Source organism: Buteo buteo, chromosome 12 (genome assembly GCF_964188355.1).
Source record: "Buteo buteo chromosome 12, bButBut1.hap1.1, whole genome shotgun sequence".
Classification (NCBI taxonomy): domain Eukaryota; kingdom Metazoa; phylum Chordata; class Aves; order Accipitriformes; family Accipitridae; genus Buteo; species Buteo buteo.
The window spans coordinates 22891008-22916411 of NC_134182.1; the positions used below are offsets into that span (position 1 = coordinate 22891008).

A 25404-nucleotide genomic window follows, 5' to 3' on the forward strand; every position below is an offset into this window, starting at 1 on the left:
AGCAGATCCAATTAGATCAGGTTGCTCAGCTACTTTTCCGGAGTTTCTACTTTTACTCCATCACTTCCCCCAAGAATGCAAACCCAGATTGGGGCACAGGAGTTGTCCTGCCCCATGCTCTGGCTGCAGCGGTGGAAATGGCTCCTGCAGCCTCAGGGGGAAGGAACGGGACCTGCCTCAGGAGAGTGTAGCAAAGGTGTGTACCTGCTAGACATTGCCTTAGAGTGTTGGAGAGAAGGGGAAAACCCAAGACTGAGTCCAAGGGTGCCAATGGGAAGAGCAATCTGATCCTAAAACTGAAAGCAGCTGTGGATTTGGGCAGCTAGGAGCAGGGCAGGAGGGATAGGGAATTTCCCTTGGAAAAGTGGTCTTGAAATAAACTAGCCTTAGAGGCCTTTAATGTAATCACATTCTGGCTTTTCAGGGGAAGGCCTTCTCCACTGTGAACTGGAGGAAGAGCAGCAAAGTCCCTGGGTGCAACTTTCTGGGCTTGGAAAGGTCAGTGTCCTCTGAAAGCAGTTGGGAGCAGGTAGGGTTGTCCGTGCAGAGAGGCCACAACTCCTGTATCTCACAAGGAAGTCTGTGTCTGGGGCGAAAAGGACACAGGGACCTAAATAATGGAGCTTCACAAGGATGTTTCCACTTTATTTTAAATTGCTAAATTTCAGACTAGGAGTCGCTGATTCTTCAGTGAGCAGAAAATCCCTCTGTAATCTCAAAGGGGAGCCTTGGAGTGGAGCAGTATCCCACCAGCCAGGCTTGCATGGCCCTAATCACCAGGTCCCATCTTCCCTACTAAAGGAAAGGCCACAGTGCCATGTGCCCTCCCATCCTTGAGGACACACAATCGCTGTCTGCAGGCAGGAATAACCCCTTCCCTCACCTCAGCAGCTCCTGGCCCTGCAGGGACAGGGCTAGTGGCTGAGGCGAGAGGAAAGCCAGGCACAGAGCCAGGAGGGCTGCCTGGGCTCAGACCAGGAGGAAAGTCACTGCTGCCTGCTGTGCAGGAGTCGCTGGAACAAGGAGCCATCTTTCTGGCTTAGGTGGGTGGGTGAATCCAGCTCTGCCACTCTCCCAGCTTGCATCACCAGCACGCGGTCTGAGTCCAAGATGGTGTTCAGTCTGTGGACAGCAAACACCAGGACACACATTGGTGGATCTGAGGAGAAACCCTGGATACTGCTTCCCCTGCTGTCAAGGGGTGGCCCAACACACACCCAACATCAGGATCTGTGGAGCATCTCCCTGTGCACGCAGGGACACACTGCAGTCCAGCTCTCCAGAGAGCCTCTGCAGACTGCTGAAATGCACCACCTCTTAAGAGAGCACAGTGATGCCTCTCAGTTGCTGGGCATGGCAGGGCACCAGGAGCACAGAGGGAAGCTCTGTGGAGGGAGAGCTCAGGGCATGCCTGATTCTGGGGTTGCACAAGATGTATCCGTTCTTACAGAGGAGTTATTGAGTTGCTTCTGTTTGCCCCTACATTTCCTCACCTACCACCTCCTAAGAGCAGCAGAAATGGGCTTGTATATCAGCTGCCATTCCCCAGCAGTCTGGCACCTTTGCTTACACTGCCACTACCAGTGGATTTGTAGTTGCCAGACTGCCAACCACAGCATGGGCAGCACACGTATGCACCCATTTTGCCCAGACTGCTAGCAGGGCAGCAACCTCTGGCCCTGGGAAGGGAAGACAGGGCAGCAGGAATGCCTTTGTACAGTTGTGCACTGTTCAGTGCAAAACTACAGCCTGACAAAGCTGCAAGTCACAAGGAAGATGCTGCACAGAATTTGAGCAGGTAAAAAGCATTATGGAGTTCAGGACTCTGGTTACACATTCATCCCCCAAAGAGTGCCAGGCTGCAGCACTGGAAGTGACCTGGAGGGGCAAGGGACAAGTACTGAGTCACTTCCCATCCTAGATTTCACCCATCCAATCAACGGTTCACCTGAAGCTGAATGGCATGGGAGAACCATGGGTACAAAACAACCCCATCATCACCTCTCCCTCCTTACTGCTCTCCATCTCCCTTCATCCCAGTGGAAGAGGGGCTGGGGCCATCTTCAACCCAGTCTTGCTGCCTAGCCTTCTACCACTCCTTCCTCTGCGGGTTCTCCTCTCCAATTACTCTTCCATCAAAGGTGGCCTCTCCCCACCCAACCCAAACATACACCTCAGCCCACGGTGCCCTTACCTTTCTACTCTATTTATGTCTAATATCCCTAGTGTAGGAACCATGTTCCCTTCACACACCTCCTGCCTTCCTCCTATCTGATGTATTTAACAAGATCCACTCGATTCACTTGCCAGGCCTAGCCCACCCTGCCTGTCATTTATCACTCCTACTTCTGTGCAGCAGGACACCAGCCCCTGCTACCTGCTCATTTGATTTTTATTTTTGTGGTAACCTTTGTGCTTTGAAAACGCCCTCCATACAACTGCATAACCCTCCTCCAAATTCTCCTCTACTTGGCAAGAGTAAGAGCACCGCCTAATGCGGACCCATCCCTTCTCAGTATCCACGGTATTCATGTTTTGCCCTCCTCCCTCTGTCTGCAACCACCTACTGCCCCTACTCTTACACTAAATCTCTCAGCTGTGGGGCAAGCACTCTTGCCCTGTCCTACGCGGGCAGTGTCTACCTTGCCTGCACCGGGTGCAGGCTGGGACCAAAACTCAGGGTTTTGGGAAACAACTACCCAGCGTTCTGCCTCCCCTGGCCAGGAGCTGCCTGAAGTCCTTGGTGCCGCCTGCCCTGCAGTGCCCTCTACTGAGCCAGAGGCACTTGCTCCTCCCGGGTCTCCACGCTGCTCGTTTCTGTAGGATAGCTCACCATTGCCCCTTGCCCTAATTTGGCAGAACCACAAGGTCCGATTCACTCCCCCGGTCCCAGTAGGCAGTGCCCAGGAAAAGCCATCTGCCATATGATGCGGCGTTTGGCCTTTGCTGTCCCCCAATTTCTGGGTACAACGTTTTCACATCCAGTTTTTCCCAGCACACAGGGGCTAATAAAGCAGAAAAGATGAATAGGCAAGGTCCAGCCTTTTGCACTTGAAAAGCCTCATCATGGAGATCTGCCTGCTCAGCTCAAGGCCCGGGCATGGCAGGTGCAGCCACAACTCCCTGGGAGTGGTAGGATTAATTTAGGTGCAGAGTGCTGCTTCCTCCATACCTGTGAGCAATCGTCAAAACAGTTTTGTCAGCAAAGCGTTGGCGGATGGTCTGCTGCAGCAGCTGGTCTGTCTTCTGATCCACACTGGCTGTGGCCTCATCGATGCACAGCACCTGCCAGGGACAGAGAGTGAAGGGAGCTCCCAAGTGCCACAGGGGAGACCCCAATCCCTGCCCAGAGACAGTCTGAGAAGGTAGCACGGGACATCTGTTCCCGTCACACCCCCAACTCTGGAGCGCTCCGCTCTGCTGTCCCCATACAGCCATCAGCAGCTCACCCTTCCCCTCGCTCCGATGGATGCAGGGCACTCACTTTGGCTTGTGTCAGGAGGGCTCTTGCCAGACACACCAGCTGCCTCTGTCCCAGGGACAGACTCTTTCCCCCTTCTCCCAGCTCGCTGTCCAATCCACCTGCAGGGGTCAAGCTCAGCAGTCACTCCACCAGGCTCTGCACAGGGCCCTAAATGGCTCCCCCAGTCTGGGGTTTTCCCAGTAGCACTCAAAATCCCAATCCTGGTTGGGCCCAGGCCTTGGGAACCAGAGCCTTTACACTTGGACACAAATAAGATCTGGCATGGAGATGCCACACTCCCCTAGAACTAGGGGCTAGCTTATCCTTCAGGCTCTGCTCTAACATCTACTGGGGCCTGGTCTCATCAGCAAGATCCTGCCACCCAACCCATCACCTGCCAGTCCCTTGCCACTAAATCTCAGGGAATACCACTGGGTCCCACTGACCAGTTCCCACCCTGGTCCTAGTGTGCCCCCCCTAACCAATTCCCTACTGCATCCACCTGGCGGCTTTTCCTCAGCTCCCTAACTGAGCTGAGGCCTTTTCCCCTCTTCCAGCACCAGGGCTCACCAGCTGCTTCTTGCTGGGTTCAGACTCACCCATATGAGTAACAGCATCCCACAGGTGGCACTGCTCTAGCACCTCGTGGAGCTCAGCATCTGTCCGTTTTCCCTGGGGATCCAGGTTCTCTCGGATTGAGCCACTGAACAAAAAGGGATCTTGGGGGATGATGGCCAGCCTAGATCTGCAAGCAAATGAGAGCTGAGGGCTCATGGGGTGGGTTCAGCAGAAAAGCAAAGGCCTGTTTGTTTGTTTGTTTTTTTTTCTGGGTTGGGGTGTCTTGGCTTGCTGCATATCTTAGAGGCACAGAGACATGGGTCACATATTTAGCCTGTTTCCTTAGCACAGCTGTTCAGAAACAACAGAGCAACTCATAAGAAGCTGCCACAATCTGACAAGAGGATGCCATGACAGTAAGTCCTTTGCTCCTCACTCTTCCGTTTGGCATCCAACCACTGACAACTCCCAGGCCCCGCCAGGTACCCTCCACTCTGCTCAGCCTTCCATACCTCAGCTCTTCCAAGCCCACCAGCTGGCTGTCAACACCATCCAGGAGAATCCGGCCTGATTTCAGCTCCAGCATACGGAAAAGGGCCAAGAAAAGGGTGGATTTTCCACATCCTGTGCGACCCACAATCCCCACCTTTTCTCCGGGGTAAATGGTGAAGCTCACACCATCAAGTGCATTAGGCAAGTCTGCTCGGTAGGCCAGGACTACTTGCTGGAACTCCACAAGCCCCTGGCTTGGCCAGTCAGCAGCAACCTAAGAGGGATACCCAGGTGAGACAGGGTATGACTGTGACCCACTGTCATCTTCAGCCTCACGTCCCCACAGGCCAAGCCCCATCCATCCCTTTGGATGGTAGCTTGGCTTCTGAGCAGACTCAACACACAGCCCAGCTTCAATTCCAGCCCCCTTCCTAGGCTTGTTTTTCCCTCACAGCTGAGATCGAGCACACGTTCTGGTCTCCTACCCCTTCCCATCATGCCAGCCTTCACCAACTTCTGCCAGAGATTCACACCCCCCCCCCGCCCCCAGGGGATGTACTGGTAAAGGATGAGTGATCAAGGTAGTTTCCGTGGGTGAGGGCCCTCTACCCATTCACTGGAACTCTGTGATTTCCCCAGGAGGCAAGTGCAGGGCACAGAGCCAGAAGATGGGCCAGTCACTGAGAACATATTTGAGCTTTTACCTGGACCACTTTATCATGGGGCTCTGTGGGGATGTCTGTGGTGTATTCTTCTGTCCGCTCCACACTCACCATCATGGTCTCTGTCAGAGTGAAGCTGGAAATGAGGCCTGAGAGCAGATTTGTGACAGACAGGGCATATGAAAGTGCCAGGCCCACAAGTCCTGTGAGGAAAAAAGCATAAGCAAGAATGTTACTGGCAGGGAAGGAGCTGGGATCTTGGTGGCAGGACAAAGAAACAAGGCAGAAGTCAGCATTCTGGAGCCTGGGATCCTACTTGAGGATGGGGATACACAGGAGGAGGGAGGGACAGGAGCTGAAGCAGTACACTGTAGGTGACCTGTAGAGGGGCAGGGAGCAGGAGCTCTGGATCTTACCCCAGTGTAGGAAGATGTGCAGCTCTGGGCTAGGAGAGGAGGAACCCGTGGGCCACAGCCTAGCAGTGGGCATAGAAGAATCCCTGGCAGCCTACCTGGATTTCCCAGTTGCTTCTGGTGCTGGATGATGGCAATTCCTGCAATAGTGGTAACAACAGCGACCCCAATCATCTGCAAGCGGATGTCCAGCCACTGCATCGCTGTGTTGCTGGCAAAGAGACAGCGCTGGTTCTGCTCCAGATGCATCTGATTCTCCAACTCAAACCTGGCAGGCACACAACAGAGGTTCGCACCACTCAACCTCCATTCCTGCTGCCTCAGACTAGAGGCATTCCTGCCACCCTATAACCAGCCCCACATCAGGAAGGACCTGGTGAATAAAGCCAAAGCTCTGGTTCTCCGGGTGCTCTTTCTTTCCACTCACCTCTGTGTTGCCCGCATGGCTCTGATGCTGCTCAGGCCCGAGAGGGTCTCTGAGAAGTGAGTGTAAATGGGAGACAGGGTGACACTGTAAAGGCGCTTGAGTTCCCGGGATGTGCGCCGGTAATAGCGCTGGATGGAGAAGTAGAGGGCAGCTAGAGGGAGTAAGACCAGACCAATCCAAGGGAGGCCATAGGTGATTATCACCAGCATGCCCAAGAGCCCATACATGTTGGCCAGGAAGATGTTAAGGATAAATGGCAGGCTGTCATCCACGCAGTACAGGTCTGAGGAGAAGCGGTTCAGGATCCGGCCTGTTGGTGTGGTGTCAAAGAAGGTGACTGTGGCCTGGCAACAAGGGAACCAGAAGGTAAGAGGCAGTCAGCTGCAGTGAGATCCAGCCACAGAACAGCACCCAGGAGAGCAGCACCAAGGGAAGCAGATAAGGCCACAGAGGGGTGGCCACTGGAGCCCCCTTCCTTTCCTCAGCTGGAGAAGAAATCTCAGACTCCAAAGCCAGCACCCACTTGCAGCCAAACAACTCATGCTGTTTGCATGGTAAAAGGAAGAAGCCCTTCTGTGGTGAATGGCAGACAGCTACCAAGATAGCAGTCACTCAGATCCCATACTGGCCCACCAGTAGCCAGTAAGACAATCCTCTAATCCTATCTTCCAATCCTCTAATTCTAACTCTAGCCCAAGGATCCAGGGAAGCCCAAATCCTAAAGAAAGTTAACTGGCAGATACCAGCATCATCCCTACATCTTGCTTAATGACTCCTTCCAGTCTCATTTGAACCTGAGCTCACGATCCTGCAAAAGCTACTTTGATTCAACTGTCCCTCATCTTGGCTATATAAGTCTAATGAGTGAACAGATGCAGGTGGCAGCCTTAAAACACCCCTCCATGGAATGGAACAAGCCTTACAGTACACATTGTGAACCCCAGCTCACTGGCCCCTTGTGCTGGCTGTGGTGTAGCCCTTTTAGGATATAGTCCGACAGGGAGCTCATCAGCTAATACCAGCAGAAACCCCAATCCATGTCCCAAACCCTTACTCCTAACTATGAGAAGAACATCAGGGCAGAGTGACTTGCAGGAGCCCCAGCCTGCCTTGGACTTTCTGACCATTACCTTTAGAGCCCTCTGGAGCAGCCGGTTGTGAATGACAGTGGCAGCATGGATAGTGCCATAAGCAAAGAGGAAGGCCCGAAGAACGGTGAAGAGGGAGTTGGCCCCTGCAATGCTCCCATAAACTATCAGGTAGAAATTCACATCCAGGGAGCCATTGGAAGGGACTGGGGTGGTGTCCAGAGCTTGAATGGGGGAGCTGGAACACAGAAGGAGAAAGATTATGAATCTGCCAAGGTCCCCTGACAGTAATTTCACAGACAAGGCATGAGAACCCAGGAGCACACTCGAGGGGAAACCAGGATACTTCAACCTGATACTCCTGTGAGAGACCACTCCTTTGGCATGGTGGGACAAACACTCTGATTACTATGCAGCTAAGGGTCTTCCATCAGCCCCAGGCAGAAGCCCTTTGAGCACCTCATCAGGTCAGAGATTTTGATTCTCTTTCTTTGTCAAAGCAGCCACACAGATCCCCTGCAGTGGGGTGGTCAGTTTATCCCTGCTCTCAACAAGGATCTTCACAGGAAACGCACTTAACGGCAAAATGGGAGTGTGTTTCCAGCTTCCTCTGGTGTCTCCTGACCAGATTCACTTACACAAGCCCAACAATGGAGAAGAGAAGCAGCTCTGGGGAAGGCGGGGAAGCTGAGCAGACCATCACAGAGGTATTTGCTGTCTGGGATATGCTGGAGATCCAGTGTGACAGCCACCAATCTGAGATATTTCTGGATGCTACAGAGAAAGACAGACTGCATAAAGAGGGATTCAACCTTCGAAACAGCAAATATGAAGCAGAAAAGCTGGAAGGGAAGCTTCTGGACAGCTTCTGTTATTGTCTCACTGCCCAGTCTAGTCTTCCCCTGCCTTCATTCTCCACTGTTAGTAGTAGAGCAGAAGCAAGGGAACAGCCTTGAGCTGCAGCAGCAACGGCACTGCTAGAGCAGCAGACATGCAACTGCAGCAGTGAGACATAAGATCCTGTTCCCACATATGACCCCTCCTAATCACGCTACTTTAGTTTGGGGAAGAGAAAAGGGTCTTCCTGCTGCAGGGAGAGTGATTAAACCCCTGGCCTCTTTTGTTCCCTGGACTCCACACAGCCCAGGAATGAGAGGAGAGGAACGTCTAATGAGAGATGTGCTGCTGGGCCAATGTCTCACCTTGCATCAGGAGCAGTGAGAAGAGGATGGATAATGCCAAGCAGCTGCCCACTGCCAGCCAATATGCCTTGTACACCTGAAAAGCCACAGCCCCTTCTTTCTTCTCTTCCTCCTTGTGGTTGAGGTGATAGTTTTGGGTTGATTCTTCTGCCTCTGTCTCTATGGCCTCTTCTTGGACCTGTTCATCAGGGGCTGTGGGAATGGAGACGAAAGCAAAGGTTAGTGTGATGTAAGTTCCTCCTGCAGCTGCTTCTTGCTGTGAAGAGAGCAAGTCTAGGCTATGAGGAAGACTTTTCTTCCCTCCTTTCTCCTCTTTCAAGACAGGTGCACCAATCCTGGCAGACCTTCATCCAAAACTGAACCACAAGTAGAACAACAGATTCAAATACTGCTCCAGACCAATACCCAATGATATGTGGGCATCCTTTCCCTCTGTGCACACACTACCCACAGATCAGCACTGCCACAGCAGAGCAAGGTGGTGGGAGCTCTGCTCTAAGGTCAGCAGCCATCAGGTACAGGTTCTGTCTGGGTGGTCAGCTGAGCTGTGTTGCCCCAGCCACCCTTAAGCTCGCCAGGTATAGACCTCTATCCTTCTGCCTCTTGTCCATATCCTTGAACTTGGGGAAGGCTTCCACGAGTGGCAGGATATCAGCTGGTGTACCTGTGAAGAGACATGCAAATTCTTTAGAGTCTGCAAGGAACAGATGCCAGCTACTCACTACCTCTTGCTATGAAATGGCCCAGTTTTGTTCTCTCATAACATTCCCTATCTTCTCTCACACCACCTGCACCCTTGAAGGCCCTGCTCCATACAACCTGCTATGGCCTTCTGCCTTATCAGCTCCCCACCTCTAGGGCTGTCCTGTTCTATCTGTGCATCTGCACATTCCCTTCCACCGCATCCTTGCCCACATGCAGTGTCCTCAAACTCTTTATCATTGGGCTCCCCACTAGTTAATCCTACTCCCTTATGTCCGTCTTTTCTCAAGCCATTCTGAGGCTAGCACACAGGCACAAATGAATGCCTGAGAAGACAGCCAGTGTACCTGTCTTAGCTATTCTGCCATTGTCTATCAACAACAAGGCATCGGCCTTCTCCAAAAACTCCGTCCTGTGGGTGCAAAGGATCCTGGTCTTGTGTTTGAGAACTCCGAGAATGCATTTCTGCATAAGATGGTTTGCTACGTCTGCATCAACAGCAGCCAGGGGATCATCAAGGAGGTAAAGCTCTTTCTCCTGAGAGGGAGACAAAAGACAAGGATACAGCTGCTGGCCCTGCCGGAGCAGGCAGTGCTGTAGAAAAAAGTGCAAGTACCTCTGTATGGCACACTGCCAGCACAATGGGGTTTAAGACCTGCTGCCAGAGCACACTGTACAGTTGGGTGCTTCCAGCTTCTTTACATCTAGCTTGTCACTGGGCACAATCTGCCACAGCATGACTCCTTTGCAATTTACCTGGTAAACGGCTCTGGCAAGGGCTATCCGAGCCTTCTGTCCCCCACTGAGTGTCACACCATTTTCACCCACCTCTGTCTGGTCACCTGCTGGTAAAATCTGAAACATTCAAGGACATCCATTTAGAATGGACAGGAAACTACTGGGAACTCAAAACCAGAACACTGGGGTCCCTATCCTGTCTCTGGGAGTAACTCCTTAGGGTGACACCTTACAAAAAATTAAACAATGCAACAGTCCACACACTGGTTCTGCAGACAACTGGCAAGCTTGGGATTTATGCAACTAAACTCTCTTACACTCCAGAATAGTGTGGCCACATCTGAACTACCCATTGAGGGTAACTTCTGGTCTGAGATAACTCTGAAATTGTGCCTGGGAATTTTCTGGGACAGAGAGAGCTATGCCTGCACCAAAATCATGCTAGGGCCCATCCAAACAGTTTAGCAGTAAAAACTACAAGAGTTTCAGTAGCTGGAAACAGTTTCCTCTTCATTTGGAGCACAGGCATAGTCTACTACTTCTCAAATAAATATCTTGCCTTTACAGACTATTCATAGCTCCTGCCAAAGCAAACAGGAGCTCCTAGTGCTTGGCACTTCAGAAAATCAGGCATCAGGTTATAAACTGGGAGGAGAAGGCTAGCTTCCTACCATATATAACAGGCAGGTTTACTGGCTAATACAGCCATAAGCCTCAAACCTAGAATATGTGTATTACTGACACAGGAGGACCACAGACTCAGCCCTTCCAGATCCCAGGGAAGTTCCTTCTGATCCAAAAAAGCATCAGCTGCTAACAGGTTCTGCCTGAAAAACCCAGCAGTCATCAGCTCTGCAAGAACATCTCCTTTCCCCAGGATCAAGAGCTTTTGGCTCAGCAGCGGAATAAACCATCCAAAATGCTACCAGCGTGACTTCACACCTTAAAGAACTGTGGGGCAAGGTATGGTCTGGTATCGGTAATCAGAGTAACGCTATGTGATTGGGACATTGGAAAAGCAGTCTATAGCCTGAAAGAATAACAACTGCTCCCAGTGAGGCTCAGGCTGGATGCAAAAGCTGGCCAAGAAGGCCCAGGTGGGTTTACAGTTTAGGCACTCACATTCAGGTCCTTGGAGAGGGCACAGGCCTCCACCACCTCCTCGTACAGCCTGGCATCATATGCCCGCCCAAAAAGAATGTTCTCACGGACAGTGGTAAACTGTATCCAAGGCTCCTGTGTAGCCAGACCAAATCCTTGCTCCAGGTCACAAACATACACTTGTCCACCTTGTCTGCAAGCACACCAGAAGTAGGTGGAAAGAGCAACGAAGGACAGCTGTTGGCAGATCAAAATGGCCTACAAACAGGGATAGCGCTGGATAGTCCCTGCCTGCCGTGGCATGGAGGGACCGGGCAGGAAGAAGTCTTTAGGCTACTTACTTAATGAGCTCTCCAGTGATGGCTGCAAGCAGAGAGCTTTTGCCAGAGCCGACCTTCCCAACAACCCCCAGGAGCATCCCCTGCAAAGGGAAATGAAAAGGAGCAACCTGATGCGCTAATACAGGGTGGTTTGTCCAGATTTCTTGAGCCACACGTAGCCTGTAAGAAAGCTGACTGCTGTCTTAAACTGGGGCTATCTCACAGGTTCAGCAGCAGAGCTAGGTATAGTTGTTGGGTAAACTGGACTCATGATATGGCAGGACACAAATCTGCAAGGAGTGTTAACTCTGCAGCTCAGCTGTGTTCCTTGCCCAGTCCTCTCCTGCAGCAGTGGTAGAAAGCAGAGGGAACCGGTTCATCTCTTGTCTGTAAGCCATGCTGGGATCTCCTCCAGCACCCTTCAGCTCTGAGAGATGTGATATGTGTCCTGTGCCTCTTGACCAAGAGAAGATTTTGATGCACAGCTCATAAGACCAGGAAAATATGAAAACATGCCACCCCTGCTCCATTGTTTGGCTTCTCTAGTGCTATTCTTCTCTGTTACCTCCTGCATCCTTGCTCACCTTTCTCACTGACAGGTTCTCAATGTGCAGTTGCAGAGTGCCTATGGAAGAGGGCTGCCTGGTGCTTTCCTCCTCAACTGGTGTCCATGAGAAGGCTGCACATCGCATCTCCATGGCAGTAGCAGTACCTGAAGGGCTATCTGCAAGAGAAAAGCAGCACAGCATTGCACTACTATGAGAAGGCCAGAAAATGAAAGGCACCCAGCATCACAAATATTATCAGCTTTGTTCCCAAATGCATGAGACCATGGACAGGGCACTGCCATGATGACCTTGACCCAACCACAGAATGAGACGCTTGCCTACTGACTTGTCCTTGAACTTACAACTCCCTCCAACCCTCCTGTCTCCAGCTCCCATCAGACACACAGGGTGACCTGCTGGCTGTCAGGGAGACACTAAGGATAACCTGGTTTTATTATTGTTGAAGGTAAAAGAATGGCAGGGAGCTGGCAAAAAGCAAGGAAGGAGAGAAAGGGAGCTAAGATGGCTCAGGAGAGGGGCATCCATTCAAGCCTTTCTGCCAGGCAAAGCCAAGGCTGTTGATGGCTTCAGTGTCAGAGGAGCTTTGGACAGAGGAGGGAGCAGCATGTTCTAAAGGGACACTAACAGCAGGGCCCTGCAGGGACAAGCAATGGCCTAGGGTTGGTAAAGAGGAGTGTTCTAGCCTTGTCTTCCATTTTCCACAGAAATGGAGTGCCTTCATTCTGCCTCTGACAACTGAACATCTTGAATCATGGGGTGACAGCCAGCTGCCCTCCAGTACTGCCCCTGGGCCTCACACTTCAGCTCTCTGCTCCAAATGCCCCCTGCCCACAGTCCCAAGCCCAGCAGTGTCCTTCGCTATTACCTAGGGCATAATAAGCTTCCACGTCCTGGTCCGTGAGTTCAAGGAAACGCTGGATTCGATCCAAGGAAACTTTGGCTTCCAAGGTCCCATTCAACACCCATGGGAAGCTATTGAGAGGGAGAATAAGCATCCCAACAAGGGCCAGTGCTGTGAACACCTGCATGGGTAAGGAAACAACCATGAGTTGGAGGCAGTACCTCCCTTACATCCTGTATCATCCAAACAGCTTCACCAGTGAGAGCCTGGAGAGCTGTGGGGAGACACAGGCTGGGTTTATTTCCCAGAGAAGATGTCTCAGGACTGCAGCCCCACTGTAGACTGTCCTCTCCACGAGACAAGGTTGGAGCTTTCCCTACTACCTACTCACCTTTGTGGCAGTGAGCTGGTGACCCAAGAGGACATAAGTGATGAAGATGGCAATGGAGACAACAACAGGCAGTGCTGCCCACAGATATACGCACACAGCATCCAAGTACTTGATGGCTCGTAACTTCTGCAGCTCTTTAGCCCGGCAGGCATTTATTCTAGTGCTGAAGTGCTTCTCCCAGGCATGAAACTTGATCACACGAATGCCACACAGGAACTCTGTCATAAGCTGCAGGAAAGAGGAAAAGCATGTAGAGCAACCAGTGCCTGCCTAATGCACCAAATGCCAGCTAGGCATCTTGGCTGTGGCCAGGTTTGCAGTTGCCTCCTGCTAAGGGCCAGGCTAGAGATACCAGGAACCATTTATTGCTAACAAAGACATAAAATCAAGTGGCAGCTACTGGGAACTTTGTTCTCACTCATTCCACCAGCTTCCTCAGCCACCTGTGCTGTGTACAGCTCAGGAAAAGGCAAAATATTACACTACTTCCCAATTGAAGGATGTGTAACACAGGTGACGGGATGTGTGGAATTACTAGCTCCAGCCTCGGTGCCATTTACCTACTTTGGCCTGACAGCACCTTGAGGTAGTAACAGCCGACTCTTAGGCCCACTGCTGTCATGACACAGCTAGTCTGTGTCCAGAGCCTGACTGGCTCACATCCAGCAGCTCAGCTGTCCCTGCAGCATGCTGTCCTCTCATTCCGGTTCTCAGGTCAGCATGTGCAGAGCAAGCTGAGATGTGTCTGTACGCAACATGAAAGAAAACTAACAAGAGAGTTCACTCAGCAAACCAGTCTTACAATAATTGGAGAAAGTCCAGCATACCCCATATAACTAAATGCACCTTCTGTTGGGAAAAGAAATATTTTTAAAGCTCCCAACAGTTCTGACATGGAGTTGACTTATGTTTCATGCTTCCATGGAGTGGAAATGGAAAGTGAAGTGCTGCCTCCTCACATTAGAGATACAAGGCTGAAAGGTGGGAATCACGTTTGACATGCGTCAAGGATAGAGATGGCACTGCAAATATGCAAAAAGCAGTGGAAAAGATGACTGAGGGTGCCAAGCTTGGAGCTATGTAAAACCACTACATCTGTGATCATTGCCTTTGTCCAGACTGCAAGCCACCTCACCATTGATAGCATTACTGGAGCAATAGGACGGAAACATCTCTAGAGGAAGCAACCAGGAGTCCTACCTTAACTACTACACACAGAAAAGAAATCTGCAAGGGAACCTGAATTAACCCAGGGGGCAAGACAAGCATTAGAGGTTCACTGTCTTGTGGGTGGTGAAACTGCATCACCCTGAAACACTTTTGAACCAAGTGTGTCTGTGTGTGTGTGCGCGCGCCTCCTCTAGCATTTTTCCCAACAGCTGTGATTCAATTAATCTGCTTTGGATCATGACAAGTGGCCAAAAAGCCAACGTTCTAGGGACAACTGGAAAGAAAAAATATCAACAAACTCAGAGAGCCACCAGCTGTCCCTCACCTTGACCCGTGTGTCCTTGTGTTTCAGCATCTCCTTGTTGTTCATCATGATGCGGTTAGCTATGACCTTGTTGATGGGCACAAGCAGCAGTGCCAGAGCCAAGCCTCCCAGAAAAGCTACCCCCACTTGCTGGTAGAGGAGGTAGAGGGTAATGGCAAACTGGAAAGGCAGGCTCCACACCTCATGGAAGCTGAGGCAGAAGTTGACCAACCTACCAGTGTCCGTGCTCATGAAGTTGACAATTTCCCCCACAGTGAAGTGGGTAAGGCTGGTGCTGCCAACACACAGAGCCTTGCGGTAGATGGCAGAGACAACGGCAGCCCGCACCATCAGCGTCACCTTGTTTACCTCGTAGCTGAACTGGTTCCGCAAGAGCGAGCCCAGGAAGGAGCCAGCAAAGAGCCCAAGGGCATAGAGAACCCCATGGCTCAGAGGCTCCTGCCGTGATTCCATGAAGCTCACCAGCAGGTTCAGAAGGAGAGGACCCAAGAAACCCAGCAGATTGCCGGCCAGCTTGAGAAGTCCAAGGGAGTAGAAACGAAGCCCAAAGGCCGCATGAAGGACTGAGAAGAGTTGCACAGCCTCCTGGGCACGGTGAGAGCTGTCCAGGGCATCGCTACTCCCATCGCCTCTAGCAATGATTGGGCTAGTAAGAGACGCTGTCTCCTCCTGTACTTGGTGTGGAGCTGCTGCCTTCTGCCAGCAAGAGTAGAAGTGATCACACACCCTGGCAGCCTGGAGCTGGCGAGGAAGCACATAGACATCCTGTGGCTGGTTCAGCTTCCACTGATAGCCACATTTCATAAGAGGGTTCATCCAAACATAAAAGAAGCGTGAGAGCCAGCTCTCACCATCTTCTGCCACTCTCTGCTGATCAGGCACTGGGATCCCTGGCTCTGAGATGAGCTGGTCTTGTTGGCAGGAACGATTGATGGAGAGGAAGTCTTGCCTGCCAGCGGTGGGAAAGAGGTAGCTGATCACATACACAAGCAGAGAGGCCAGCTGCAGACAGAGAATGGTGAACCTGGAGGAGGCAGCAGGGTGGGGAGGGGACCAAACAGTCCCGCTTTGGTAGTACCACACCAGCGTGATGATGAAGGAAGGTAGGGGTAGGAGAGTGAGGAGAGCCAGGGCCACAGGGCCCCTGGTAGAGCCGTGAATGGACCTGCAGAGCACGAGAAGAGCGAGGCCATGCGTGAGCCATGTCAGGGTGGCAGTGCCATTGGCCAGCACTTCCAGGTACACAGGGCCAAGCTCCTGCTGAGAGACGGTGGCTAGGATGGTATCAGCGAGGAATAGGCCAGCAAGTACGGAGGAGGCAGCAATTCTGCACGCCCAGCCTGGCTTCCAAGGCACCCTGGAGCCAGATCTAGAGGAGGAAAGAGCAGAGAAAAAATTTACAGTTGAAATTCCATCACTTCTCAGTCAGTACTCTCCTTGCTTTCTCTCCTCTTCCCCCTTTTATCCGTTCACTCTTACTTAACCTCCAGGATTCACCTCCCTTGATTTGTAACTTTTTCAGACTGTAGGTCAATATAGCCCAGTATCTGATCAACACAGCCCAGTATCTGATCAATACCAGAGATTCAGATGCTACCACAGAATAGCATTTCTGTACAGATATTTGTATGCAAACTGTGATATTTTGTGGTCAAATCAGACTCCAATCCTTGAGGATTAACAAAAAAAAGTATATTTAACCTCTTTAACACAAATTCTGGATGATCGAATTCTCTGTGTTACATCTCTGATCCTTAATTTCTCTTGTCTTTGTGATACTTTGTCTAGAAACATTATTTTTATCATTGTTGGTTTCAGTGATGCTGTGTATGTAAAGTCCATAATCTATTGCCCAACAAAATATTTCAGTATCACTTGATTCATTATCGTTTGTGGCCTTTCAAGATCAGTGAATGTTGCCATGTTTAGGAATTTCAGAAGAGGACAAACAGAAAAACAAATTTTGGTTTCTCTGAACCCCTTATTACCTCATAGACATCTTCCATGCCACCTTGGATTTATATCCCCTCCCAGAAGACTCCCAGTTTCCCCAATCCCCACTCACTGAAATTATTTTGAATTATTTGCTGTGATTTTATGCTCACTACTTTCTCTATTCTTTCTGGATTTCTTTCTGCAATGGAGGGACCAGAGCTGTACACCATACTCTGAATTAGGACAGATGCTGACAAATGTAATAGCATTATAATATTGTGTCCTTCTCTAATTACATATTCAGCACATTATAGGGAGATCTAATTTCCAGCCTTTCCACCCCACTTCCAGTCCTGCATAATAATCAAGAGCTAGACAAGTTAGTTGTCATACCTTGGAGTGCCAAGGAAGCAGGCACTGACCACTGCAAGGATCACATGAGGAATCACATTTAATGTCAGCTGATTAAAGCAATGGCCAATGCTGCCATGAACCCACACAGGGAGTGGATCTTCTGGGCTGGTCCCACACAAACCAGCCAGGATGTTCTCCATCCTTTGTTGGGAATTCAATGTGAGATACAGGAGTTCCTAGGGCAGAAAAGAAAAAATAGCATGAGGTACAAAATGAAAAAAGTACAGCCCCAGTCCCAGGCAGACTGCGATAAGAAATGAACGTAGGGCTAGAAGCAGCTTCCTGGGTCACACAGCCCAGGCCCTGCTATTGTGCACTTGCTATCGTATCATCTACTTTACAAAATGATCAAGCTCCAGCTCAGAATAAATTATGTTGTTTGTCCCCTTAGGTCATTCTGGGACCTCAATACTCTGGGAATTTGAAGCTTTCTGCTTATTTCCAGGCTGATTTTTTCCCACGGCCAGTCCATCCTTTGAAAGTAACATCAGGAAGCCTTTGCCTTTCCACTGATCACTTTGAAAAGTATTTTGAGCTGCTTAAACAATAATGTATCGATTTTATTTCCATCTTCAAAACAATTCCCACAACAGGGGGAATTACACGGTCCTGCTTAAGACAGTGTGTAACAGCTAGCATCCACCAGATCGCAGGGGAGGACGACACGGGTGTCCATCCAGAAAAGCAGGTGGTACCTGCAAGCTACACAGGACAGGGGAACCAGCAGGACTCTGTCCTTGCCGGCTTTACAGCTGGTCCCATGTCCAGCCTGGAACCGGCTGAGACCCACAGGCCCGGCACGCAGGAACGGGGCACTGCAGCACCAGAGCCAGGGGACGGGGCCCTCTCATGGCGGCCCTCCCGGCCTGCGCCGCTCCGGCCCTGGCGAAGGCCCAACCTGGCGACCGCCTCGCTGGGCCAAGGGGCAGGCGGAGAGGCCGGCACGTGGCCTGCAGCGGCGGGACCCTCCGGGACCCCCCCTCGGCCGCTCCCAGCGGGGCGACGGGCACCGGCGCCGCCACCCCCTCCCCACGCTCCCGCCGCACGCCCAACTTCGACCCCCGGCCCCCGCCTCCGCCCTCACCGCAGGGGGAAGGACAGGGCGCAGGGCCGTCCCGTGCGCCCCCTGGGGGGCGGGAGGACGCGCTGCAGCCTTGGCACCGGGCGGGGCGGGCGCGGCCTGGCAGCGCGGGTGCCACGGGGCCCGGGGCGGGGCCAAGTACCAGGCGGCGGAACGAGGGCGCGAGTCAAACCGGGCGATCAGGCCCAGGGAGGGCGCTGGGAGGCGGGGGCGCCAGGCCCCGGCGGCGGCCCAGGTCCGAGGCCCGGCCGCAGGCAGCCGGGGAGGCGACGCAGACGGGCCCTGGGCTTGGGAGCGGTTGTCATCTCTTCCCGAGCGGCTCCAGCTGAACTGCCTTTGAAGTGCCGTGCCGTGCGGCCGCCGCCGCCGGGTAGGTGGCAAACCCAAGCGAGTTCAGTGGTTCGGTCAAAAGCGTGAGGCCAAGATATGGAGGAGAAGCGAACAAATTAAACACGTTCAGACTTCTGTCTTCCAGTTAAGAACAAACTAAAAATCAGTCCACGGTCACGAACAAACGTGACTTTCCCCAAAATTTTTCTAGTTCCTTCCCCATGATCCTATTTATTTCTCCCCTCCTTCTCCTATCATACTTGGCCCACAGTGTCTGGCACTCCCTGAATGTTTTCACACCCACACCCACCAGACACACATTGCAGACTTGCAGTGTAACTGCGTCGACCAGCACAGGAATATTTATGCACCGCTGTGCATCCAGAAGTCAGCACCAGCAGGTATAGCCCAGGCAGTACTTTCATGGGTATAAATGTGCTTTTATAGGTACAGTGTTCTTTGCTCGTAGCAGATAACATTAACAAGAGCACTTTGCCAACAATACATCACTATACCCAAAGTGGCAGAGCTCTCCTAGTGCAGCATTAGCCATATAAAGCGAGATTATTATGTTAACCTAATACAATCATCTGAATAATGTAAGCTATACAAAACTACTCAGTTTTACCTCTATTGTGCTTGGTCACTACGTCTGGAGCATAAACACACATGCAGCGTCCCCAAATACGACGCTCAGTTACTACAAGAGCACGTTGCATTGGGGGGTGACTAGATGCTCAACTTTCCAGCTGAGAGAAAACGAACCTAAGAGGACATCCAGCCTTATCATACAATAACAGGAGCGTGAAGTAAACATCACCACACCAGCTGGCAATTTTAGCTGCTGCTGGTGATTTTTATAGCAGGTGCTCTGGATGCTTCACTTTCCCAAACCCTCCCTCAGTACTCTCTTCCCAGAGAAAATTAGTGTATCCCTGTAAATAATTGATCATAGGCAGCAAACTTTACTTTCAACCTGCAGCTCATCAGAGATACAATAAAGCATTCTCTGAGCTTAGAAGTGTTATCAGTGGGGTGCTGAGCCAGAAAAGTATCAGTAACATTCCTGTCTGAGAAAACAGAGTGATCTGGCTGAGGCAGTGTGAACAGCAGAGATAAGACCGAGAGCTTGGAGGCCACAGTACCCTCTAATCCTAGTTTCCGTGAAAGGAGGAGAGTCCTGTTTTCCTAAACCTATATATACACCTATGTATCTGTATCTCCTATTGTCCTGGTTTTGGCTGGGATAGAGTTAATCTTCTTTCTAGTAGCTGGTACAGTGTTATGTTTTGGATTCAGTATGGGAATGTTGATAATATTGATGTTTTCAGTTGCTGCCAAGTAATGTTTAGACTAAGTCAAAGATTTTCCAGCTTCTCATGCCCAGCCAGTAAGAAGGCTGGAGGAGCACAAGAAGCTGGGAGGGGACACAGCCAGGGCAGCTGACCCAAAGTGGCCAAAGGGATAGTCCATACCACAGGACATCATGTCCAGTATATAAACTGGAGGGAGTTGGCCTGTGGGGCAGATTGCTGCTCAGGAACTAACTGGGCATCGGTTAGCAAGTGGTGAGCAATTGCGTTGTGCATCACTTGTTTCATATATTCCAATTCTTTTATTATTATTTTCACTTTGTTATTTTCTTCCTTTCTGTCCTATTAAACTGTTCTTCCCTCAACCCACAAGTTTTACACCCCCCCCCCCCCCAATGCTCTCCCCCATCCCACTGTGTGGGGGGGAAGTGAGCAAGCAGCCGCGTGGTACTTTGTTGCTGGCTGGGGTTAAACCATGACACCTATAGATCTATATCTACTTCCTTGTTTACTTGTTGTCTCTGAGGATGCTGATTTCTCAGAGCCCTGAAAGTAATCTTTGCCTGTGTGTCAGAGTTGCAAGGCTGCCTTTTCACAACCAAGCTAGCTTCTGATGTCAGATACAGAAAATCCTGTTTTGGACTAAATTAAGTTAATCATTTTCTACTTCAAACAATTCTAATAATACCTAGAGAAGTAGCCAAGATAATTCTGATCCTTTCTATTCTTTCCTGATTGATGATACATCCTTCTTGGCACAAAAACAAACCACTGACCACAGCAGAATGAGCTAGCAGTCAAAGTGAGGAAGGGGTACCTCCCCAAACGACCACTGAAGACCACCTGAGATCCCCAGACATGTGGAACAGGCATGTGATGTGTCATGGTTATATAATCCTATGCATATGCATTAGATAGTTTGAATATGTACTAGGTAGGAATAGTTTAATAAATCATATGCAGTTGTTACTGTTATACAGTACACCTGATGAATGTGGTGTGCTTGATTTGTGGCAAGTCCACTGAGCACCCAGGCCTGAATAAAAAGCAGTATCTCTCCCGAACGCGAGATTGGTCTATTGCACACCAGGTAACAAATCCACTTTTGGGACAATAATACCATACACTGTGTGTATGTGGCCAGTCTGCTCTTTCTCCCACAGGTTGTCCAAAGGTTTCTGGAATAACCTTTCCTGTAGAGACCTTGATAATAAGTTTTATGTCCTCTCTGCTCAATGAAGCTTCCCTTCAAAAAAATGTTGTGAAAACAGCAAACTCTCAAGCCAGCAAATAGGGAATGTGTGAAGCTGGAGCATGAGCTACATGTGAAGTAGTACACAAGTGAAACTTTCAGATTTTGTGGTTCTGATGTCTTATTTATTTCACCCTCCAAAAAACCCCCCAAAACCACAAAAACCACCCCCCCAAAAAAACCCAACAACAACAAAACAACCACCCACACACTTCCCCTGACTTAGGATACCAGAGAAGTTGTTCTCAGATGTGAGGACAAAGACCATCCTCTCTTTCTTGAGCTAGTCATTCTGAGAGCTCTTCCATTTCCACCACATAGCATTCTAGTGTTCTTTTTCATGTGCTGCATTCTGCTTGCTCATCTCTCCTAACCTCTTCACATTCAAAACCATGAACTTTTCCACTTCAACTGAAAGATGGACAGCTTTCAGATGCCAAGGATCCCTTTTTGCTCCAGACAGCATTATCTACACTCATGGGAAAACAAACATAAAGGATATTCACAAAAAGGAACCCTAGGAGAATACCAATCCACCCTAACTGATCTGAAATCACTGGTACCTGTTCTGCATAAGTACATTTAAATGGGAGCACAGTAAGAATCTAAATAGCTCTTCCTCCTTTTGGCTATTTCCCCTCTTCCTGAATATTGCTGCCTGTGACATTTACTGCTATGCATTTGACTGATTTAAGATGTGCGCCACGTGGAGTACAGGCTTGTCAGTATATTACTTACAAAGTACCTTGTGCACTATAATCATACACCCGACATTTATCAAAAAAATCAGAGCCTTCAAAATGGAATAAACCCCCCAACATCAGGTTTAATTTAATCCACACCCACAGGCCAATGCAGGCCAGAGTTTATTCATTGTCTATTATTCAGAGTTTTTTAATGCTCTAGACTGATATACTCACAGTGAGGAAGAGCTACCCGGCAAAGGGAGACTGCCCCCCCCCCCCCCCCCTTCTCTTACCAGTTTTTGTAACAGATTACTTAATACCTTTCCCAGGACTTAGAGTCAGGGAACCAGTGTAGGCTGCATACCCATTCCACTTCCCAGCTAAAAGTAAATATTGAGCCGAAACAGAAGCCAGACTAGACAAGCCTTAAATTCAGAAATATCAGCCTTGTAATTATAGATGTAAAATCTCTGAAAGCAATTGTCTGTTTGGATGCATTTTCTGTGCTCCCAGCCAGGGCTCTGCCATCAGCTGAACCATACTCAAATTCCACGACATCATGACCATGAGCTTGATTACTTGGCTCAGTCCAAAACTTTTCATGAACACCTGCTTTGCCTGGACCTGAAGACACAACATACATATTTTGCCCTGTTTTCCAGGGGAAAAAATAATGCAAAATTCAGAAGACAGAGGAGTATCTTCCACTGCACCTTCTCACAGGGACACTCATTGTGTCATAGAAACACAGAAATTGTCTTTGTTCTTATTAGTAGCCTAGCCATTTAACATTAGAGGGAGTACTGCATGGTCATCTCATGCCCCTGGATCTAGTCTCAGCTCAGATGCAAGAAGGTAAAAAATTATAATTAGGGTCTTATGTTTTTCTCTGTGATGGTACTGCTTTTTAACCTAATGATCCAACCCAAATTAACTTCAATTCTGATTTCTGTTTACTTGTTTATATTGAGCTACTGCTAACTTTCCTCATTCTGTTCTTTTCTTTCTCAATGTTGTTTGCTCTGTGACTTTCTTATTTGAGGCCTAATGAGAATTGGGATACCTCATTACCCCAACATTGCCCTCAGCATCCAATTAGCTAAAATTTCTCCAAGCAGCAGCTAACTGCAAGTTCAAAGATGAGCTTTGGAATTCCAAAGAAGAGTTTGGGAGACTGACTGGCACCTCCTTTGTCCAGTGAGAGTCTGGAGCATCAGTCACAGGAGTATTACAAAGACCTCTGCAAAGCAGGTAAGGACCTCATCTGACTTTTTCAATCCCTAAGACAAACTGTAGCACTTGCTCCTGCAAAGACGTGAAAACTCAATTTGCTGTGCACCACTGGCCCCAAATTTCAGTACTGATTTCAGGAATAAAATTTAACTGAATCCCACTATGGGTGCTTGGTCCCTTTAAAAACTTAACTCAGGCTTGTGATTGAAAGATGACACTACAGCTAGTACAGAATGAGTTTATAAATTGTAATTGTAAAGTGATGCTCAGTAAGATGACAGAGTGCTACAAAATGCTAACGAGCACTGGTCAGTCAAGTATTTTTCTCCAACAAGTGGAATTTTTTCTCTTCTGAACTCTTTTAACACCACAACACATAGGCTGTTTGCTTTCTTTTTACCATTCCTCCCTTGAGCAGTTTACTTACTGGTGTGCAGACAGACATTTTAATGAACTTTCTGAATTGTTATTGGTATCTGGATTCCTTCACCTTCCAAATGCCCCTGAAATCTATCACCAGAAACCACCAGGACATCTCCTGTAGACCTCCTTTGGATACAAGGCAAAAAAGTTAGAAAATATTTTCATGTTCTGGCATTCTGCAAAGCTTTTAGATATTGTATGCATAACTATATAAAACTGACAGAAAAAAAAAAGAATTTGCTGGGTTTCTTGGGTTTGTGCCTTTTTACTCTTGACTATTTTGAAACCAAACTGTGGTTTAAAACTGTTTTTTAAAACTGATGTAAAGAAAACAACAACATTGAAGAGATGTCCAAAACCAAACAAGTCCATTTTCTCTCTCTTGCTATGCTGTTTTTACTTATTTCAATTGGTGAAACTGAGCACTTGATAGAGACGCCTGACACTAATGCATGAAAATGTTGTTTTCCTTTTAATGAAAAAAACAGAATGCATTTGGAATAACAGTATATTCCTTATAAACTACTTGGATGCAATCTACAATACAAAACTACAGGGGAAATTCCTACTCACATGAGTTTTGTAGTTACATAAAGCACAGCTCTGTGCCTCCTGAAGTGTCACCAAGTCTGCTGCTCAGGGTAGTTAGTTGCAACAGGTTAAGCGAGCATGCATTGCCTCCACCGTCATTGCATTTTGCTCCCACCAGAAGCAGATCCACAGTCTGCTGGGCATCTTCAAAGATGAAATTGTTATCCCAGGATACTTATAATTAAGGTCACTGATGAACATTACTGACCTTAGGAGAGAAGGGGGAGGAGTGGACAATGGAAACGGAAAATAAGATAGTCTCTATATAGCTTGTGCTTATTTTGACGATTGGTATATAAGCATATTTCCTGAGCCTGTGTAGTGGTGCGCTCACTCAGAAAATGCCAAGGTAGGGCAGTTAGCTTTAATACACAATTGTACCCAGCCACTCCCAGCAGAAATACCTTATTATACTATCAGACAGACCCCCACCCATGAGCCTGCTGCTCTTTGTTGCTGCTGCTATAAGTAGTATGCTTCAAATGGTATGTTATGGTCTAGCAAATACGTTCCCCAAAAACACAGGCAAAATTTCATCTGAGTCTGCAAAAATTGATTGGGTCTTCAAATACAAGCCCTCACATGTCATCTAGCTAATAAGAAGATACAAACCTAACACATGAAAATTCTCCCAGTTTCTAAACAAGGTATGAAGGCTCAGGAATTTGGGAAATGGAGAATTTTATCAAGACATTCATTTCTCTGCATTCATTTCTTTCTACTGGTAGCCCATTTCACTTAATTGAAAACGCTTCCTCCTCCTCACCAGGGACAGCCCCCAGCATGAACCAAGAAACATTTCATGCTTCACTTAGAGAATCAAAACTGTCATACTCACTTGCCTGCACTAAGCATGGTTGGTAGCAGGTGCTCAGGTGAGGAGAGGGAGGAGGCAAGAAGCAATTCCTCCCTGTCATGTCATCTCAGCTCCTGGCAGTCACAGCAAGGAAATTTGTTCAGAAATTTTCTAAGCTAGAGGCTCAGGCTGAGCATTACATCTAGCCGCCAAAGACTGTTCTTGAACACACTCCTGCTTAAGGACAACACCCACACCAACAAACTCCACAGCACAGTGTAGGGCAAAAAAAACCCAAAACAAAACAAAAAAACCCCACCAAACCAAAAAACCAAACCCTTTTGCTTTTAGCTTCAACCTAGATGCTGCTATCACCCCAGGCACACCAAGCTGCAGCAAGGCCCGGCCGAAGCCCACTGCCTCACGGCCCACCGCCTCACAGCCCGTCCCTCAGCGTCTCCCCTCAGCCTCCGTGAGGGAGAGGGCGCCCAGGCGAAGCTCCCTCTCGCCCTCCCCACCGCCTTCGCCCCCCACCCGCTCTCCCGATCAGGAGGGCTCCCGCTGAGGGGGGCGGCGCAGCGGAAGCCCCGGAGGAGAGGCAAACAGGATGGAACAGCCGCCTGCGCGCACCCGAGCGTGTCCCCCTCACGCCTACCGGGGAGCAGTAGCGCGGAGAGAGGAAGCGGCATCCCGCACCACCGAGCACGACAGCAGCAGCACCCACCTCCCGCCGGGCTCCAGGCCGCCCACAACACGTGACCAAGGCCGGGCGGCCGCCATTTTGTGCGGGCGTCCCCAAGGAACGCCTCCCGCCCCCTCCCCGGTCCGGCTCACCCCGCCCCCTCCTCCCCCCGCCGGGCTCGGGGGTGTCTGGCTCGGGAGCGCGCG

At 49.7% G+C, this 25404-nt stretch overlaps 1 protein-coding gene across 16 annotated transcripts; it reads right to left on the minus strand.

The window, feature by feature from the left end:
• Positions 1-42: 42 nt before the first annotated feature.
• On the minus strand, positions 43-25321 carry ABCC10 (ATP binding cassette subfamily C member 10). 16 transcript variants are annotated; one of them, XM_075043031.1, is made up of 26 exons: positions 25241-25307; positions 24559-24650; positions 23703-23928; positions 23134-23255; positions 21019-21256; positions 16791-16987; positions 14463-15831; positions 12968-13195; positions 12601-12757; positions 11751-11890; positions 11188-11267; positions 10868-11039; positions 9764-9862; positions 9355-9544; positions 8892-8969; positions 8306-8497; positions 7742-7877; positions 7146-7341; positions 6016-6359; positions 5687-5856; positions 5218-5378; positions 4534-4787; positions 4063-4208; positions 3485-3582; positions 3173-3285; positions 43-1122 (listed from the first exon to the last, which is right to left on the minus strand). In XM_075043031.1, exons 5-26 carry the CDS (start codon positions 21136-21138, stop codon positions 987-989), a joined length of 4776 nt encoding a protein of 1591 aa, XP_074899132.1. In that variant the 5' UTR covers positions 21139-21256; positions 23134-23255; positions 23703-23928; positions 24559-24650; positions 25241-25307; the 3' UTR covers positions 43-986. The 16 variants fall into 16 exon arrangements, with proteins under 16 accessions (XP_074899132.1, XP_074899133.1, XP_074899129.1 ...); XM_075043032.1 differs by having other exon boundaries at positions 24563-24650; positions 25172-25299; XM_075043028.1 differs by having other exon boundaries at positions 25172-25299.
• Positions 25322-25404: the final 83 nt, after the last annotated feature.